General features: G+C 36.6%; 1 protein-coding gene and 1 pseudogene across 1 annotated transcript; one reads left to right on the forward strand and one right to left on the reverse strand.

Moving 5' to 3' along the window:
- Positions 1 to 10,946: 10,946 nt before the first annotated feature.
- Positions 10,947 to 14,031, reverse strand: LOC147531518 (uncharacterized). The gene is made up of 4 exons (XM_086649731.1): positions 13,518 to 14,031; positions 12,812 to 13,317; positions 12,614 to 12,745; positions 10,947 to 12,164 (listed from the first exon to the last, which is right to left on the reverse strand). The coding sequence occupies exons 1-4, from the start codon at positions 14,029 to 14,031 to the stop codon at positions 10,947 to 10,949; spliced, it is 2,370 nt and encodes a 789-aa protein (XP_086505857.1).
- A 2,206-nt stretch (positions 14,032 to 16,237) lies between these two features.
- LOC147531519 (uncharacterized) lies at positions 16,238 to 17,035 on the forward strand (annotated as a pseudogene).
- The last annotated feature ends 4,433 nt before the right edge of the window (positions 17,036 to 21,468 follow it).

Below are 21,468 nucleotides of genomic sequence, written 5' to 3' on the forward strand. Positions count from 1 at the left end.
CGATTGGGCCTGGGACAGTTTCTTGGGCCTGTTCGGCAGGGATAACCGTGAAGCTGAAAACATGTTGTCTTAAAATGACCGTGTTGATGACATAATCACAAAAAGTTCTTGGATGCTTCGACCGTGGTCGGTCGATTTTTCTGATCGAGAAAGGTGTCGTTCGGTTTGATGGACATGAAAGGCAGCAACCTCGGGTTGATTGGTAGTAGCCGCCATGATGTTTTGTTGGACCTCTTCTTGTTTAACAAGTGAATGGATTTGTAAAATCGAAGGAAAAGGATCCATGAGCAAAATTTAACTCCGCATTGCCGAAAAACGGTCATGACGTCTTTGAAGGAACTCCACGACGCGTTCTTGATTAAAATGATCAATGATCGATTTCCTATGTCAACAAATACACGGGGCGACAACTAATAATGATTGGAGTTCATCTTGGAGAGACTTAAGATGAGTGAAGTAGGAAGAAACATCGTTTCCTTCTTGTTTGAAAGAAGAAATAACACGCTGTAACTGATAAATCTTTGGTGCATTCGTTTGAAAGAATCTATCATGAAGATTACGCAATATATCGACCGCATTATCATCATAGAGAATAGAAGACCGAATGTATTGAGCAACGGAGTTGATAATCCAACTACCGACAAGAGCATTACACCTTTCCAATGAGTGTAGTTCAGAAGCAGAAGAGGGTTTTGGAATTGAACCATTAACAAAACCTCACTTGTCTTTACCACGAAGTGCCATCTTCATGGCTCTTGACCAGGCGCCATAGTTATCTCCGGTTAATAGGAGAGTGATGAAAACCGTAGTAGGGGAGTCAGAGTGATGAACATCAAACACCGGATTAGAATGTGGAGGTGTAGTAGGAACATAATCAGAGGAAGCATCAGTGGGAATTGACATTATGAAAAAAAATGATATTTGCTTTGAAAATAAAATCGAACGTAGCTCTTATTGAAGGAGGTGTCCTTCGACCAAAGGTGCAATGCGGTGCAGTGCGAGCAAATAGGAAATTGATGAAGAAGATTATCAAGTCCGGATGATTTAGAGGTCGTAGTGTTTAGCTAGAAACCAACTACGATCGTCGAATCGCAAAGCAATTCGCGGCTAACTTCGTCCGGATCCTACAATAGGTTATACAAAGAGTGTAAACTTGATTGGAAGATATGATTAGAGGGACGAGACATATATAAATGGGTAAGACCTTATGTCCAAAAGGCCTAAAACAAGTTTAGGCAAAGATAGTACAAAATGCCCAAAGAAGGGAAACTTGGGCCGGGCACCAAAAAGGATGTTTTGGGCCCAAAAGAGGACCGGCCATGCTTGGTCGTGTGCCCCTATAGGGGCTGGCCATATCTGCCCAACATGGGGATGTTATGGTCGGCCAAGAGAGAGGGAAAGATAAAATAGAAATAGGATTCTATTTTTTACTATTCCCTAAATCTTATGCAAAAGGGCTTTTAGGGAAACCTAAATAGGATTTCACTCTAACTTAGGGTTCTATATAATGTCTCTTGAGACTTGTATAAGGTGTGGAAAATTTTTTAAAATGCTTTCAATCTCTACAACATCAAGTAGAGAAAGAAAGAGAGATAATTCCCAACACTATCTATCTAGTCAAAGAAGAACTGTTCTTCAATCTAACCACCGTTGGAGTACTAGATAACAACAAGGTGGGAGATCAAGGTGATTGTTCGGTGTCCCAAGTAGAGGAGCTACAATTGGAGCTCTTGGTCTTCTCAAAAGCGATTGGAAAGGTTCGAGGAAAAAAATAACGATTAAGGTAATCTCTAACTCTTGGTTCATTATTAGCTTATGCATTATATCCTGGGATACTAGTGTTAGACATATTAGATGTCTGAGATTTCGCTAACAACAGTAGGAGACACCATAACCCAACATTGGTGTCAGAGCCTCTTGCACATAGCTAATTTTTGTTAAGTTTCAGACTAATCTATGTTTTTTTAGATAGATAGTTATGTCTAAAAGTTTTGTAGGCATCAATTTGATTAAGTTTTGAATATGATTTAAAGTTATTGAGGTTGATTTCAAAGTTGACTAATGAAAAAGTTTCAGAACGGTTCAATTTTGATCTATTTTGATTTTTGAAAAGAGTTGTTTTTACCAAATTTAGAAATTGTTTAAAAACATAATTTGGGTTTTTAGAAGTGTTCTAAATTGATGGGACATCAGCTTATGAAAGCTAAAAGAAACAAAAAATTTAGGAAGCTTTTAATTTTGGAACTTCCCAAAATCAGGCCAGGATGCGTCTGGGATGTGTCTCAGTCTCATTGACCGAGACCTCCTGGACCCGTCTAGGACGCGTCCAAGGACATCCGAGTAGGGCTCGGTCTTGGATACTGAGACGCTGGGATCTCAGACTCGACCAGACGCGTCTGGAATGTCCTGGGGTGTCTCGGTCTTAACTGAGACGCCTTAATCAGACCCGTTCTGTTGATCAGACGTGTCTGGGACACGTTAGAGACAAAGACCAACATCCTAGCCTATAATAAGGGCGCGTCCTAGCCAAGATCGGCATGGGACAGAACATGACGGCTTAAGGTCGTGCCATGTCCGACCCATGCCGAAGGCCTTCTTTGGCCGAGGCCGGGACAAGCTCTTGGGCCTTGACCAAGGTTTGTCCCAGGCCGTTTTGAGCTAGTTTATGGGCCTTGATTCGAGTGGGATTTTTGCGCCTAAAATCTTATTTTACTCCCGGTTCAACCAAAAACTTTCTGAAATTCATCCGGACCATCCGAAGGCCCAAACGAAATTTCTCTTAAAACTGATTTTGGAAATCATAAAAGACAACAACTGATACACACCATTAGTCAAACTCTTTGAATATAGACTTAAGGTCCGGATGTGACATAGAGATGTCGACAAAAACATCTCCTAAATAATTATGCATATATAATTGTTAGCCTTGAATATAATATGAATGCATGTAATGTGAATGAGGAAACTAGTATGGCCATAAAAAATTGTTCATTCATTCTTGTTTTAAGCACGGATGGGTGCACATTGTAATAATTTTAATTTCAACTTTTTTAGATATGCGTATCGTTCGAGTCTTGTAATTAGAGTTTAGGGTCTATGAGTCCATTTCTCAAAAATCACCACCTGGCTTGCTCTAGCTAAACAGCCCCGACAAGCAGAACTGCACCAGCGCAGTTTAAGAGATAAGGCTCTGAAACAGCTCAGCCAAAGTCAGCTTCAGAACGCGGAGATTGGTCACACGGAAATCGGCCCCGAAACCCGGAGGTCATCAAAACCAAGGGAATAATCGAGCCTCACGAAACGGCTCTGGTCCAGGTAAACCCGTTGTCTTCAGGGTTATTTAAATTATTTCATGCTTAGAACGTGAGAGTACTTCCACTCCTTAGTTTCTTTACTTTCGACTAAAGAGTGGCGGGACTCATATGATGAGGCACAAAATGTCCAGACGTTGACTAAAGTCGAAGTCAATAATGGACCAGAAGTCCAGCGGGTCAACCCAGCTTAGGGCAGCAGGATTGCTGAACCCGCAACGCTCCGCCACGAACTGGGAGGTCGGTCAGGATCAGCTAAGAGGTATCAACCAAGTTTCGTTTACAACACAATTAGATCAGCCCTAGACCCTCTAAAGGAATGAGGGGGTCCACGTAAGTTAGGTTGATTCCTCACGCCCTAAACGGGAAAACATAAGCGCGCTACAAACTTACCGACTCAATCCCGAAATCTCCCTAAAAGATCTCAGTCGGCTAAAGATCTTAAGTGTTTAAGCAAGCTTGGACTTCAAGTCTCAAAGGAGGAAACATCTCCTAAAAGATCTATCACCTCGGCAGGATATCTACGAAGGATCCTTGAACTTAGGACTTTTATCCTAGATACGAGATAAACTAGAAGGGAAATCCTAACCACGAACAGTGGAAAACTTCCCTAAACAGTGGATCACAACCACCTAATCTACACCGTATAATCACAGTCGGTCTAATTCAGCCTATAAAAGGACCCTCCATCGTCTTCCACAAGACATCTTTGAATACACTGAGTTCCCATAACTCGCCCCTAAAAGGTTCAATCAATATTCAATCTTTTACTGCAAAGAGCAACCTGATTGTCTTGAGCATCAGAGCGGCTTTCGAACCCTTTGCAGGTTTTCCCCCAAGTTCACAGGGATTCAGGAGCGAGGAGCAGGATTAAGGAGCAGGAGCGGGAGCAGGCGAAAGGATCTTAATCAACTTAACGGAATATCGATCATAACGAATGTTGTCATGCAACAAGTCCTTATTTTATGACTGATTAACGGAAAGGAATTTTTCGACATCAGCAGTTCCCGCACATTCTCCAATCTCGATGTACATCATTTTGCTCATGTTTATCTTCCCTTCTCTGAGTCTTTGGTCTTCCAGCAACTCTGACTAGTGTAGGTGGCTTCACTACTTATAAGCTATGATACCAAACACAATAATAAGTTTGACATGCATAGAGATATACAAAAATATTTATAACAATGAGAGTTAAGCTATATCTCATTCCATTCTGTCTCATGTTCAAATGGTTCGATGTGCCCACTGCAAAGACCTCATATAAGCACTTACTAGGTGACACAGATCAACGTAGCTACAAAATCAATGAATTATTGGTATGTACAAAGCAAAAATACTCATATCTAACATGCATACCTATTCAAATTAATTAGGTACTCTCAGTGGTATTAGCACTACCCCAACGTGAACACAAAGAACACCCGCAATCTGTGAAACACAACATGAGCAAGACATACCAACTTTCCATGCCATCTCTTTCACATATCTTACTTATTATTTAGTTGTTGATGGCTCACAATTATATACATGATACTTTTCTGTAAATCCAATATCGCCTTGACTCGATGAACTAATAAGGTGACCTCCCACTCCTGAGCTTTCATTTTCTCTCATATAACAGCCTCATAACTATAGTTTGAAAGTGTTCAACAAACTTACATAGTGGTCGGAATAGTGGTTAAACCATCCAAGCGTTAGATGCTTGAGAGAAGTTATTAGTGATATGTTCATACTTTGATGTGGTATCAAAGTACGAGCTTGCCAATGATATATATTTTCTCTATTCATCCATACTTTCGCTTCTTTCTTAGTGGGTTCTAATTTCACAAACCAAGATTTACATTCGACCTTATTGTAGGATCTATCAGCCTTCCATTCAATGCTTTCCAGATTTGATCTGGGATGAGATTTCTTGAAGTTCTTATACATGTGCCTGAAACAAAATATATAAAAATGATTAACATTACCAAATACATTACTAACAACATCTATCAATCCCTTTTGCCTATTTTGGATGATTGTCAATGGCTTCAGATGAAGCATCAAATGCGCAACTACAGTCCTAAGGAAGGATGTCCCGTTTTCCTTGCAGTTGTTCATGCAAAGATAAATTGCAACTGGGAACCACCCATTATTGGCATAAAGAGACCTGATACATAGACACATTTTCCTATACTTATCCTTCAGAAAACACCCATCGATACCTAGAATTGGCCTACACCCACTAATAAATCCATACAAGCTTGCCTTGTACGCAATGCACAATGATTTGAATTGGCTATTTCTATCATCCCTACTAGATGTAGCAATACTCCTTGGATTAGACTACAAAATCTACATGCACAACTCAGGTAGTGGCCCATCGGATTCTTCGTAGTTGCCTATGATAATCTCAGGGCATTTATGCTTCGCGTACCAAGAGGTCCAATAAGACATCCTTGTCTGAAAGTTACGCAATACAAACTTTGTAATGTCTTTTGGCAGTTTATTAGGATCGTCATGGATGTCCTCAAGAATTTTGGGAGCGACCCAATTGTTATTCGCCATAGGGTTCACATGGTCAGACACTGACTGGAAAGTGTGTGTAAAAGTACCAGTCCTTAGCCTGAAAGTTTGTTTATCAGATAGGGTAATACAATAAACTCTCCAGCTACAGTTTGGGTCTCACTTTAACCATTACAAATTAGTTCTTAATAGCATGTTCTCTTATGAAAGTCTAACATTCCTCCATACAAGATCATTGTCTCCCAACAGATAATTAATAATTGTCATATATAGGATTTTCAATGTCATCATTTCGTACAAGTTACTTGTATCTGTGAACTCCTCGTAGTTTGTCACATTCAATCCTATTCTATTTCATAAAGATGATCCAACTTGGTTCAGATTAACCTTACGTTCGACATGTCCAAACAATTCACTTAAGTCATCCTCATATTCGTCATCCTCATCATTGGATCCACTTGGATCCAAAGTAGAATGATAACCCTCTTCTGGATCTAACGAATCTATACCAAGGTCCTTCGAAGTTCTTACAAAAGTTGGAGACAATCTTAAGCGTTCTTCAAGGTTATTCATGAAATTAACAATTGTTACCCAATCAAATTTTACCTCTGGAAGGAAGTTTTCCAGATCTCGTTTAATGGACAAATTCTATTTATGTTCAGACCCTCATGTCTTATATAGAAGAAAAGATGACATACTACTCTGAAGTTATTAATTATGTTAAAATCCATAAGAAATGTGTGTTCATTCATATTCTAATGTTTATTCAAACAAACAAATCTCTCACATCAATCAAGATTAATTTTGGGGGCATTTATTCGTTAGCCCAAAAATTCATTTGATTGGATTTTGGCCCCCAATCTTCATCTCTCTTTCTTTGTTTCTCTCCCTCACAGTCTCTCTCTCTCTCTCTCTCTCTCTCTCTCTATCTCACTCTTAATTTGTTGCTCTCTTTTTCTCGGTCTTCTCTGGCATTTTAATAGAAAACAGTTTGAGCATCTTAAATGTTCCCATATTTGCTATACATATCGATTAAATCATAAGATACAAAAATATCATGGTCAATCTCATGACTCCATTCTCAATACACAACCATACAACTGATTTCCTGCAGAAATAAATATTTACTCTTCCAATGTGGTCGTGTGGCGATGGTCTCTTTGTTCAAATACTTGCTCTTAATATCATCTTCTCAATTTTATTCATTTGGTTTGTATTATTATTCACAACTAAGTATAGTATTGCATGTTATTCTTTGCAGATGCACTCAAACTCCATCGATCAAAGCATTCTAGGGCATCACATTTGATTTCGAAATATAATGAATTCATTTAAATTTTGGTTTTTTTTGGTTTTCTTCCTCATACTTTCATTTTCTATAGGAGGAAAACAAATTATTAAGAAGTCAGCTTCATTGGATATAAGTTTAGGTATTTCATACGATTGTGACTTTGTTGATGTCATTATGAAAATTGAATGCTAACTTTGTTGTGACGAATATCAATTCATTTGGATGGAGATTCATTTTGTGTTTCTTTAAATGTTATTTATTTATTTTCAAAAAATTCTTATAATGGTCATCTCCTGCTCATTGGATTTTGCAATAATTAGGATTTTGTTTATGGGTTCTTAATTATTGATGTTTGCGGTTTAATTTGGCCATATAAGATAATTTAACTTATTATAATGATTTTACAAATAACATGTTTTGAAGATACTCAAATATGAGATTCTCGAAGGCAAAGCATGCTAAAAAGTAATCTTTAAAGGTTCCAAGGAAGGAGATTATGGTTTTCAGCTGCTATTTATATTATATTCGCAAATCTAATTGTTGTTTTAGCGTAACAATTTAGTTTTTATTTAGGTTATTACTTGATTAAGTAATTGTTAGTTAAACTTTTCTAAAAAAATTATATTGTAAATCCCAAATCTCACTTTTCCACCGAAATAAATGTGGCATAAAATTAAACGCTACAAAGCCCCCTTCCTTTTCTTTTTTCTCTCTCTAAAATTTATGTCGTAAAAAGGATGGTTTGGTGGTTGTCTAATGAAAGAGGTAGGCTGGTTTCAACTGTTGATTTATTTCTCTTCATCTCTCTAAAATTTTTGCGTTGCGTAAAGGGCATTTCGCTGCCCGCAGGGCGGGGACTATGTCTACTTTTAATACAATTTACCTTGTCAATTATAAGATTTGTATTAAAGCTGATTCAGCTTATACATTTACTTTTGGCCCATAATATTCTAAATTTTATCATATCAACTTTTTAATGTCGTTAATAGCCACTTATACTTGAGTTTAGTTGATTTTTTCCTTAATCACATTTTTAAATCTACTTACTTATACAACCCATTAGGATACATAATAGAATGATAAAAAAGGTTAAGATTCATATAAACCCAACGGTATTTGGTATTTAGTATTTAAGTACAGTCTGATTTAACTTTTTTTACAAGAAAAAAGAATCTCATTCCCATATAAACATTACTCTACTTCTAACTCTCATTCTTTATATTAATACATCAAACATAGAAAGTTATGACATTCATGGAAGACAAATCTGAGTTTAGACAGAGAAACAAAGAAGTAAGAAAGATTATGGATTCACTGGAAACAACCCATCTCCGAGAAGAACATGAAGTAAAAGAAGAAGAAGAAAAGGAATAGTCCCGTTTGGAAGAGCTAGAGGAGATATTAAATTATAGATTTTACGACAACAAATTATTATTAGAATCACTAACCCATCCTTCATATTTTTATCCAGAGAAATTAAGTTCTTGCGAAAGATTGAAATATATACGTGATTCAATTCTCAATGTGGTAATGGATAAATTACTTTTTTTTTTTTTACTTACCCAGATTTAAGTCCGGGTCAATTAACACGTTTACGAGCGGCTAACGTCGACATTGAAAAACTCACTCGGGTTTCAATAAAACATGAATTTTATCGGTTCCTTAGGCATAAAGCTCCTCTTATCATTGAACACGTAAGTATCTATTTTTTCAAATTTATTTTTCTGGTTGTTTTTTAACAGTATGAACTTGTGGAAGTTTTAAAATAATATGATTAGTTTTTGTTGATTAGTTTAGGTCATTATCAAGTTATGTAAAATCTTTTGGGAGCCAAAAAAATGGCGGCATGTATAGAGACCTTACTTGGTGTAAAGAGGCACCAAAAGTTTATTTTTCATTTTAATGTCTGGCATCATCCTTAGTTCTAGGGTTTTAATGGAACCTGAGGTCCAATGTGAATTTTTTTCAATAAACTGTTACATGTAATATGTAAATTTTTATGAACTGATTTAGGGCCCGACACTAAAATATGTTATATGAGTATATATGCTACATACGCTACAATTAGTACGTGCCACAAGTGAATAAGCAAGATTGAATTCGAATACCAAATATTACTAGGTTAGGGTACCCACTAATTTAATACTATCGTGTACTCGTGCTAGATGATTTAGTAAAATATGAAAGCTGTTTTTCAACTATAATAAATAGAGGGTTAATTGTTAAATCTGTGAATTTAATTTATCTTAATTCTTAGTTGTTTCATTAGTATTTCCACTTGACTAAACTATCTTTTTTTTTAATATTCGACTAAACTATTGTGTTTGAATATGAGATCTGAGAGTTCAGTAAGGAAATCCTTGATTACCCAATCCATTCGAATGAGCTCGTAGATACACCAAAATTTCTTGCTGATATCGTTGAATCTATCATGGGAGTTATTTTTATCGATAGCAATTGCTCAATTGACAACGTATGGGAGGTAATTATATTTTAATCTTTAGTATCAGTGACCTTATATCTAAGTATTAATTATTTACTAATATTTATGAGGATCTCACATGTATTTAAAGACTTACTACAACCACTAATAATTGAATTCTTATTTCTATATATCTTAATTCATCTTATACATCTCTTTATATAGTCTAAATACAAATCAAATAATAGAAATACAAATCAAATAATATATATAATCCTAATATATTATCCTAATCTTAATCTAACAATGGGAACTAAATATTAAGGATAAAAATCATATATTTCCTAATTCCAACACTCCCCCTCAAGCTGACGCGAAGATGTTGACGAGACCCAGCTTGACAAGAGATCACTGCAGTAATGACGGACCAACAGGTTTGGTGAACATATCTGCAGTTTGATTAGCCGGTGGCACAAAATTTTGTTTGATAACACCTGAGCGCATTTTTTCCCGAATGAAGTGGATATCCACTTCTAAGTGTTTTGTTCTTTCATGAAGGATTAAGCCAGATGATAGCAATATGGCAGACTTGTTATCACAAAATAATGTAGATGAGATCGTTTCAGGAAAGCCCAATTACGTTAGAAGGGAACGAAGCCAAACGATCTCACATGTGCCTTTGGCCATGGCACGATATTCAGATTCTGCAGAAAATCGTGAGACAACTGCTTGCTTCTTACTTTTCCAAGCTATAAGATGACCACCATTAAACACACATAAACCAGAAGTGGATCTCCTATCATCTTTTGATCCTGCATAATCAGCATCAATAAAGCAAGAGAGACCGGATTGTTGACCTGTGACATAAAAGAGACCAAGACCAAGCATGTCTTTAGGTACCAAAGAATGTGGTAAACAACATCCAAATGTGCAGTACGGGGTGAGTGCATGAACTGACTTACAACACTTACTTCATATGTGAGATCTGGTTTTGTGTTTGTCAAGTAAATTAGGCGACCCACGAGTCGTTGATATTGTGATGGATCTGGTAATAACTCTCCAAACTCTACCGTTAAATTAAGATTTGGGTCCATAGGAGTAAAGGCAGGCCTAGATCCGAGCATACGAAGAAGACCCAAATCCTTAATCTCGAAAAATTTCTTAAGGGCCTTTTTAACTTGAACCATACCAGACAAGTCATCTCCGGTAATTATGATATCATCAACATAAACTGAAAGGATAATACACTTTCCTTCGTGGTGGCGATGAATGAAACATGTATGATCAGAGTGACAATGTGCAAATCCTAGAGTTTGGACCACATCACTGAAGCGATTAAACCATGCTCTAGGACATTGCTTAAGACCGTAGAGGGATTTTCGAAGGCGACATACTTTCCCTGAATACACCCCTGAGCCTAAAATCCCGGTGGAGGATCTATGTATATAGTTTCTGATAAGTCGCCATTCAGAAATGCATTTTTGACATCAAGTTGATACAAAGACCATGAATAAGACGTTGCAAGAGATATTAATAAACGAACTATGTTTAGTTTATCAACGGGAGCAAAGGTAGCGCCAAAGTCCTTTCCAGGTACTTGAGTGAATCCTTTTGCAACAAGGCGGGCTTTGTATCTGTCAATAGTACCATCTGCCATGTACTTCACACTAAAAACCCATTTACACCCTACTGTGCATTCACCGGGAGGTAAAGCAACAAGTTCCCACGTCTGATTATGTTGAAAAGCATCCATTTCAACTTGCATAGCAGCCACCCAATTAGGGTCCTGAAGAGCTTCGTGGACAGAGCGGGGAATAGAAATTGAATCAACCTGAGTAATAAAAGACTGGTATTGACTAGAAATACCCTGATAAGAAAGATAATCAGAAATTGGATGGTTAATGCTACATGTAAGAAGGTATCGAGAAGGCAGGCGTTGCTCCCGAGTGGGATATCTAGGAGGGACAATGTCAGAAGCTAAAGGGGATGAAGGGTTACCTGATTGCCGAGAAGAGTCTGGCAACGGATTTTGAGAGCTTGATTGGTGAGAGTAGACTCGTAGAGGAGCAACATCTTCGGCACCTGGAGGCAAAATTCGACTAGAGGAAGCAGAGGAGGACAATGGAGCAGACTCAAGGATAGGAACTGGTCGTGGAAGAAAAGAATTGTCCTCCTTAGAAGGCTCCCTAGCAGTATCTGAGAAAAATAGAACTTCTTCTAGAACGGTTACATTCTTAGAATGATAAAAACGACATGTGATGGGATCGTAACACCTATATCCTTTAGACATTGAGGAATGTCCTAGAAATACACACCTAATAGCCTTATCATCAAGTTTGGTATGCGTAGGACTACGGTTTTGGACGAAACAGGTACATCCATACACACGAGGTAAGATAGGAAATAAGGTGCTATCTGGTTCAAGGACATGGAAAGGAGTCTTTCCTTTCAAGACCCGACTAGGGGTTCTGTTGATAAGAAAGACTGCAGTAAGGACTGCTAAGTGCCAGAAGGACTTGGGAACACTCATACCACGCAAAAGACATCGAACTACTGACATAATGTGACGGTTTTTTCGTTCTGCCACACCATTCTGCTCTGGTGTGTATGGACATGTAAGTTGTTGAAGAATTTCCTTTTTGTTAAGTTCAGAACGAAATTCATTAGTTATATACTCTCCACCATTATAAGATCTAATGTTACAGACCGTAGTGTTGAATTGAGTTTTGATCATTTGAAGAAAGTTGGTAAAATGAGTGTAAACTTCTGATTTTGATTTCATTAGATAAACCCATGTGCATCGAGTGTAGTCGTCAATGAAAGTGACATAATAACGATGTTTGGACAAGGCTGACACTGGAGAAGGTCCTCAAACATCCGAATGACAGAGATAAAACGCACTAGGTGCACGATGCATACGAGGAATATAAGACGTATGAGTATGTTTTGATAATTCACAAACCACACAATTAAACTTGAAATCTGAGCAAGCTTTATTTAAAGAGGAAAACAGCCAACATAAATTTGAAAGTTTGCATGTCCTAAGCGTGCATGCCATAAGTCTAAAGTTTTTAATGAACAAACAGACGAAATCGAGGAAGGTAAAACAGAAGCTTGCAAACTAGATGAAGATACATGAGAAGGCAGTGGATCGCCAAAGTAGTAGAGTCCATCACGCTCATATCTCTTATCAAAAATCTTCTTCGAAATCAGCTCCTGTAAAACACAAGAGTCGGGTAAGAAAATGACGACACAATTTAGTGTTTTTGCAAGACGACTCACTGATAAGAGATTATAAGCAAACTTAAGAACATAGTGCACTGAATGAAGAGTTATATCAGAGGATAACCGAGCACTTCCTTGACTACAAATGGGCATAAATGTCCCATCAGCAATACTTACTGTCTGATCAACGGGAGTAACATTAGAGGTAAAAGTAGAAAGCTCACCAGTCATATGATTATTGGCTCCCGAATCTAAAATACAAGTAGGCTGATCTGACTTACCATGAAGAGCAACGGAAGTACTAGCAGCAATAGCAGCCATAGGTTCAGAAGAACGTGTTAAGCTCAAGTGTAATTGCAATTCAGCAATCTGGGACTGCAATTGGGTGTAATCTGGTTGAGTAACAGGAGTAACAGCAGCAACAACACCAGTATGAGTAACACCTTTACCTTTTCCTCGACCATGACTTCGAAAAACTTGTTGTTTCAATTCCGGGTGCAGAACAAAATAACGATCAATGAGATGACCAAGCTTGTGACAATGTTGATAATATGGGCGATTACCTGCTGGATGTGTACTTGAGCAGGCAAGAAAGGCCACCTGATCTTGATTTGGAGAGACAACAGGAGGTAGTTGCGGTGGCGATAGGAGTTGACGTCATCGATCATCACCGTCCACAGTAGAAAATACCTCATACAATGATGGCATAGGAGATGTGTTCAAAATCTGCGTTCGCAGTGACTCAAACTCAGGTTTTTTAAACCCATCAAAAATTGATATGTGTAACGTCGATCAAGACGTTTAGACTCCACTTCAGCATCATGTGGGAAATCACTTAGAGGTTCATTTTGAGCCAATTCTTCCCATCGTGTCTGGAGGTACCCAAAATAACCAGCAACAGAGACACCTAAAGCTTCTTGGGAGGCATGAGAGATATCGCGATAAAGTTCAAATATTCGAGAATCACATCGTGCATGAGCATACATTTTTTTTAACGCTGTCCACAATCCATAAACTGTATTATGATACTCCATTGAGTTAAACATCAATCCTAGGATAATACAATTATCTACATCCCATTGATCAAAAGCGGTATCTGTTTCAGCAGGTTGAGGCTCATTTTCGAGAATCCATCCAGTCTTACGTTTTCCACCAAGATATAGACGGAAAGAACGGAACCAAGCATGGAAATTTTTTCCATTAAGAAATACACTTGTAACACGGTGAGTTGGTGCTGGATGGGAGAGAGATAAATCTGTACGAGAAGCTAAAGCCATTGCTGTCCTATAACCAGCTCTAAGAAAAAAAAATGCAGATTCGAGACAACACATTAATATAATGAATATACCAGAATTCCCAAGACTAATTATGATAAATTTAAATGAAGAGAATGATGATTTAAATGATTAAAAAGAAAAATTAAAATTAAGAATCTGAATTCAAACCTAGGGTTTTAACTTGAGAAGTTAAAATGAAGAAATCAGAACAAGAGATTCAGACCAGGATAAGTTGATTTTGGTTTATTCTTGTCTGGATCGATCGTCACGAAGGAGAGGAAGACTTCTCAAAGTTAATAACAATCACCCTAGCTCTGGTACCAAATTGAATTCTTATTTCTATATATCTTAATTCATCTTATACATCTCTTTATATAGTCTAAATACAAATCAAATAATAGAAATACAAATCAAATAATATATATAATCCTAATATATTATCATAATTTTAATCTAAAAATGGGAACTAAATATTAAGGATAAAAATCATATATTTCCTGATTCCAACACTAATAAATCTAGAAAAGATGGGGATTCATCCAGTGACAGAGCTTTTTGAGCTATGTCAAAAGAATGGGAAAAAAGTTCAGTTCGAGCGAAATTCATGGAAAGAAAATTCATGTATGATGTTTATATAGATGATATTTTATTCGCTACAGAAAAATATCATCAGAAAAAGATATTGCTCAAAATCGTGCAGCTAAAGCCGTTTTAGAACATCTTAAACGAAATTTAAACTAAAACTTTTTTGCGTTAATTTGTTGTTATTTTCAGGGATGATTGTAGTAAGACAGTAATTCGACCTGATGTTGGGAATATTAAGAGTTCATTTCAACTGTGGTTTGGAATTTAGTTTTCTTAATTTGCTAATTTTATCCACTAGAACGTCTGTTATAGACCCACAAAATTAATGATTCGGAATTTTAGGTCGACCCTCTCTATCTTAATAGATTTTTTAACTCTTTTGATGAACGATGAATTCCCATTTAAATCTAGTGTAGTTATAATATTTTAGTCTTTTATATCATTCTAGCATCCATAACCAACCTACTCCCTTATTGCGTCTTTTTTAGTCCAAATTTTAAAGCGAAATCGCTTTTTTACTTGGGGATGGATGGTATGAGATGGTGAAATAGATTCGTATAGAAATTCTGAAAGGTATATATACTGATAGGAGTACCTCTTGGATCTCAAGATCAATATGTCTCTTGTAGTTATAACTCTTGAGTTTAGCAACGACATCAATCCCTTGTATTATAACAAAGGAAAATGACTATTTGGGATTAAAAAGATATAAATATAATAAAATAAAGCCTACATATTTCTCTTGTACATAATTTTCCATTAGTAAAATAAAGCCTACATAATTTTCCATTAATCATTAGCTAAGCCTACATAATTTTTCAATCAAGGAATGAAACTACAATTTCTCTTTGTTGACCATAGAAATTATACTTAAGTTGTTATAAGAGCTGAAAATTTTCATTATAAAACTCCTCAAAATAGGTTCAATCTACTACTGGGTTCACATATAAGAAATAAGTTGAATTACAAACAAAAATGTTTTCGTGAAGTCATTAATTTTTTTTTGATTAAGTACTGTAACAACTATGAACAAAGACATAATATAAAAATAGTAATGTTATAACATGATTATGTGATTCATATAATAGTAAAGTTCTCGAGTTAAGCATCTCCACTATATACTAATTTTTTTTTTTTTGTGTAATTTACAGTGAAGGTAATGTCGATATATAGTTCAACATCGACTTCTGATACTTCGACTTGCAGTCACGATTCTGATAGTTCGACTTGTGATGACGATTCTGATAGTTCAACTTGCTCATTAGATGAGATAGCAATAGTGATACCTCAAAATATGAAATATCAAAGAGCTTGGCAGGAACAGTTGCATTATTTATTCAACCTATTGCGGCAACTACAATGGTGCACAAAAAGCGCAAGTGTGGTGGATCGACCCAGTAAGATACTATATTCATCATGATAAAAAACATTTCCATGATATAATTATAAATGACTATTTCAAAGGTGAGGATTCGAAGTATTCACCTGAACATTTCGTCGTCGTTTTCGGATGGACATCAATCTCTTCAATCGAATTTTAGATGCAATTATGAAGAATAATAAATATTTTACACAAAAAGTTGATGCAATTTGAAAAGAAGGACTGAGTAAACTACAAAAGATGATTGCGGCAATTCGTATGCTTGCATATGGGTGTTCAACTGATCTTCTTGATGAATATGTTCAAATAGGTGAAAGCACTGCTATTGAAAGCCTTAAACATTTTTGTGATTCTGTAATCTAGATTTTTGAGAAAAAATATTTGAGAAAGCCCAATAAGGATGATATCAAGAAGTTACGAAAAGAAGGAGAAAAACGAGGTTTTTCTTGTATGCACGGTAGTCTTGATTGCATGCATTGGCATTGAAAAAATTGTCCTAGAGAATGACATGGTACACACACAAATAGTTTTAAAAGGGTTCCTACTCTCATTTTAGAGGTTGTCGCATCAAAAAGTTTATGGATATGGCATGCTTTCTTCTGGTATGGCAGGTACACATAATGATATAACTGTTCTTGACAGATCTCCACTATTTGATGACCTTGTACATTTAGTAGCTCCGTCGTGTAATTTCACATTACAATGACATAGTTACAATACGGGTAACTAGTTGACGGATGGAATTTATCCAAAATATGCTACTCTGATTTAAATAATTTCTCAACCATCTAGTATGAAAGAGAAAATATTTGCGAAGCAACAAGAAGTCGCAAGAAAAGATGTGGAACGTGCGTTTGGAGTGGTGCAAGCAGATGGCATATTATCAAGGGTTCATCACGTATGTGGAAGGTAGAAGATCCTGGCAAGATTATGAAGACGTGCATCATCTTGCACAATATGATTATTGAGAGTGAACATAATCAAAGAATCGATCCTAAGTGTTTAATTAACTTGGGCTTCAAGAGTCTCAAAGGATGAAACATATCCTAAAAAATCTATCAACTCGACAGAATACCTATGAAGTATCCTCGAACAAAGGAACTTTTAATTATCCTAGATACGAGATAAACTAAAACGGAAACCCTAACTACGAACAATAGTCTCAATCACGAACGGTGGATCGTAACCGCCTCATCTACACCGTCTATCTCAGATTCTAAATCGGCCAACAAAAGGGTACCTCATCACCTTCACCAAGTAAGCTAAATACGCCCCACAAGGATAACTCAATACTCAATCTTTTAACTACAAAGAGCAATCTGACTGTCTTGAACATTAGAGAGGTTTTCGAACCCTTTGCAGGTTTTCCTCCAAGTTTCTAAGAGCAAGGAGTGGGAATCAAAGGAAGGAGAATCGTTCATCCGAACGGAGCATCTATCAATCGGACGATCCAGTATGAAGGTCTCCATTCCCTGACTGATAATCGGAGGTGATATTTTTCGACATCAACACTCGGTATACCAAAATTGTAAAGACCAAGCCCTAGGCCTCCGATACTAGACATTTTTTCTTCCTTATGTGGTTGATTATCCGATATGATTTTTCATTGTGAGTTGTAAATAGAATGATCTTCTCGAAAATAAAATCAAACATATTATTGATTTTAGTATGTACACAATGCGGTGCGAATAATGTATAAACAAATCCAACTGATCTCGTGCAAAGTTTAATTTATATAGACCAATGTTTGGGGTGAAAGTATAACTGTTGAAAATACATTGGTATTTGATGAAATGTGAAAGAACATGTGGATGCGTGTAACGCAATGTATAACATGCGCGGAGGACTAACTAATTTGTAAGTAAAATTCAAAATGGTCTGAGTGGTTGGATATGTAGTTAAAATCACAAGATTGAAAATGCATAGTAATTTGAAATATAAAGAATGTGTGGATATGAGTAACACAATGTATATGCTTCGCACAAAAGTCTAAGTAATTATTGCATTTCGCAAATTCGAAAATGCATCAAAACACTTTTGAAAATAGTATCTACAATTCCTGATATATTAAGTAAACATTTTTTGAAGAGAGAAAAAAAATCGATCAATATTTGAACTTTTGTGCTTTTTTACAGAAAATATCAAGATTATTCTCACTAAAACAAAACCAAACGGTGTTTTTCACCAAAAAACATGAATAAGTTTGTGCATATTAAGCAAATAGAGTTTAAGAACGAAAAAAAAAATGTTTCAAAACCCATTAATGGTGGTAGGAACACAAAGTTCTTGCATGAAAAAAAACCTATTAACGGATTAAAAAACACAGTTATGAAGAATGTTGAACTTAGAAGGGTGATAAATAAGATCCTAAAGGCTTTCTTTGTTTTTGGTTTTGAAGTAAAAGAGGTTAATTGGAGGGAAAAGATGTTGAAGATGATGACGACGATGGAGATGACCATGAAGCAGGTGGTTTGAAAGTGGTTAGCATACTGTTTGAAGGTGGATTCCCGGTTTGAAGGTTTCCTATAAGAGATAAGAAGAAATTTGGTTTTTGTTGACATCGAAATTTGTCTTTCTAGAAACAGTCAAGGGGTTGAGACTACTATGTTTGAATAGCGTTTTTCTAACTCTCGATTTGGGAGTGAAACCTACAGGAAACTCGGAAAACCTCTATAATGTTCATGTCACCCAGATTGCCCTTCAAATCAAAATATTGAGTATTGAATGAACTCGAATTTATGGAGTTGTGACTTATTTATCGATTTGGTTTGTGCCTTCTTCGAGGCAATGTAATTACCTATTGATTGACAGTGTTGATGAAGTGGCTAAGATCTACTGTGTTAGATTGAAACTAAATTATTTCGTAGTCGTGAGATATTAAGATTCCTCTTTGGAACAATCCCGTAAGTTTGATATTTAAAAAGTAAAAAACTTAAAGATACTTGATAGATTGTGTTTCCGAACTTCTGTGTTTGTAAGGAGAAGTTTCCTCCTTGTGGGACTCTCGAAGCCCAAGTTTGATAAATACTTAAGATCCTCACCGACTAGGATCTTTGATAGGATCTGAGATTAAGTCGGTAAAGCATTAGGCACGCTTCTACCCCATGTTTCAGGATTGAGGTATCGGCCACACTTACGCAAACCTTTAATTTTCTCTTAAATCTAAGGGAATAACTGATTGTATTTGAGTATAGGTGGGTCTTTAGGCGCCTAAGACTATCATATTGACCCCCAAGTTCCGGGCTTGAGTGGCAAACCTCTTTCGAATTCAACCTTTTTGTTGTCTTGATATGGGTTGCCTGTTGGGCTTTTGGTCTTTCTTGACCTAATAACCGTAGTCAACTGATGACCATTTTTTGGATCATCGACTTTAGTTTTGATATGAGAGAAGAGGAGAATACTTGTTATCGTAGAAACCTAAAAGGTTCCCAAAAGGATGGACTATATAGTAGGTTAAAATGGGAACAATAAAAAAAATTATGTTTATTAGAGGTTGGATTTGAAGCACATAGATCTAGTTTTAGACTAAATGTGGGTTATGAATTATATTTTGCAATAGGGTTGGTTTTTAGATTGGGGGTAAATCAAGAGACCTATTAGTGTTGGGTTATGGTGTCACCTAGTGTTTTAAGAGGGAATCTCATACATCTAATATGTCTAACACTAGGTACCCGGATCATATGCAAGAACTAAAGGTGAACTAGAATAAGATAGTAGATTACTTTAATATCTTTCCTTCGAACTAAATCCGATGCCTTTTTCCCAAAGATGATAGCTTCAATTGTAGCTCCTCTACTTGATACACCCGAGCAAGTTGACTTGATCTCCCTTCTTTAATGTCAGCTAGGACCTTATAAAAGGTTGAGAAGAAGAACTATTCTTCTTTGACTAGATAGACAGATTGGGATCTTTTCCTCTAAAATCTACTTTCTAGTTGATACACTAAAGAATGATCAAGCTCGGCTCGTTTACATAAACAAGCATGATTTTGGGCTCGTGTTAAGCTCGTGCTCGTTAATATTCGAGTCGAGCACGAGCAATAGTCGAGCTGAGCTCGAGCAGCTCGTTAAGAGCTCGACTCGTGTACACCCCTAGAGATAGATTTTCTCTTGAAAAAAGTTCACACCTTTTGTGTTCTAATATGAATCCTTATATAGAGAACCCTAAAGTATGAATTATAATCCAATTAGGATTCAAAATAAGATCTCCAGAAAAGATAATGCTCGAAAACCTTTTCAAAGCTGGACTCTGGATGGGATTTCTGCCCCATCTGGGACTCCTTAATGTGGCTGGCCTGGGAAACCCTTTTAGTGGGTTGGGCCTGGCTGCACACCCATCTCTTTTTTGCCCGGGCCTTCTTTAGGATCTGGTTCTTTCTATCTTTGTCCGGACTCTTTCCGAACTTTTTGGGTTTATCAAACCGGATCTAATCCATCTAGTTGCCTAGTTCTCTCTAGTCAATTCTCTCCGATCAAGTCACCACTCTTTGGTGTAACCCGTTGTAGGATCCGGTCGATATTAGCCGCGAATCACCATAGTGATCCGACGATCATAGTTGGCTTCTAGCTAAGCATTACGACCGCTAATTCGACCGAACTAAATGATCTTCTGGATAAAGTCTATTCGACCAATTGTGCACATTTTCATCTTGGTCCAAAGATACTCCTTCAGAAGGATATCTCCTTCAGACCGAAAGAACATATCCTTCAATTAGGACGCGTTCTTGGGATCGTAGACCCAACATTTCTCTTAAGGCTAACCCATTGGGCCTAAAACCCATTTACTGGTAACTTTACTTTGTTTAAGCCATATTCAATAAATTATGAATTTCCATTTCCGGTAAAAATCAAACTTGCAACCTCTAAGGTCCAGAGTGGGTCTCCAACCCACAAACCAACATTCGTTAGACTATGTTTATTTAATTTAAACCATTGTTCCAATTAGCTCCAAAACTATTTACCATTTACGTAATGTTATCTTTAACAAAAAAAATTACAAGAATATATCTTATTATCTACAAGACATGACAACTATAAAAATTCTAAATATTAAGGTTATATTACCTTCTTCAGTCCCTTTATACCTTCTCTAGTAAGTAGTAACCATCTCCCTTGTATCTCTGGTGAAACTTTATCTTTCCCACTTTCTCTCTCCTTCAACTCCTTTTTTGCTCACTAGCTATCTTTTCAGATGAATAGTTTCTCTTTGAGTTTTGACAAAGAGGAAAGGATGGAGGGAAGAAGAGAGAGGACGAGAGAAATAGAGAAAAATGAAATAGCGGAGATCAAAATAGAAAGAAGTATGGTTAAGGCTCTGGTTCTGGCTCTGGCATCAACTTTTACTAAACGCAGTTTTAGATTTTATTATTTTTGCCGTTTAAACTTTTCTTTTGCTTCCTCAGTAAATTTTTAAATCTTAAGTTGATCTACAAATAATACTGTTTTATGAAGAAATTTTTTCAACTTTTGCAT

This window comes from Eschscholzia californica, unplaced genomic scaffold (genome assembly GCF_041429995.1).
Source record: "Eschscholzia californica isolate CP2 unplaced genomic scaffold, dmEscCali1.0.p SCAF_6, whole genome shotgun sequence".
NCBI lineage: Eukaryota > Viridiplantae > Streptophyta > Magnoliopsida > Ranunculales > Papaveraceae > Eschscholzia > Eschscholzia californica.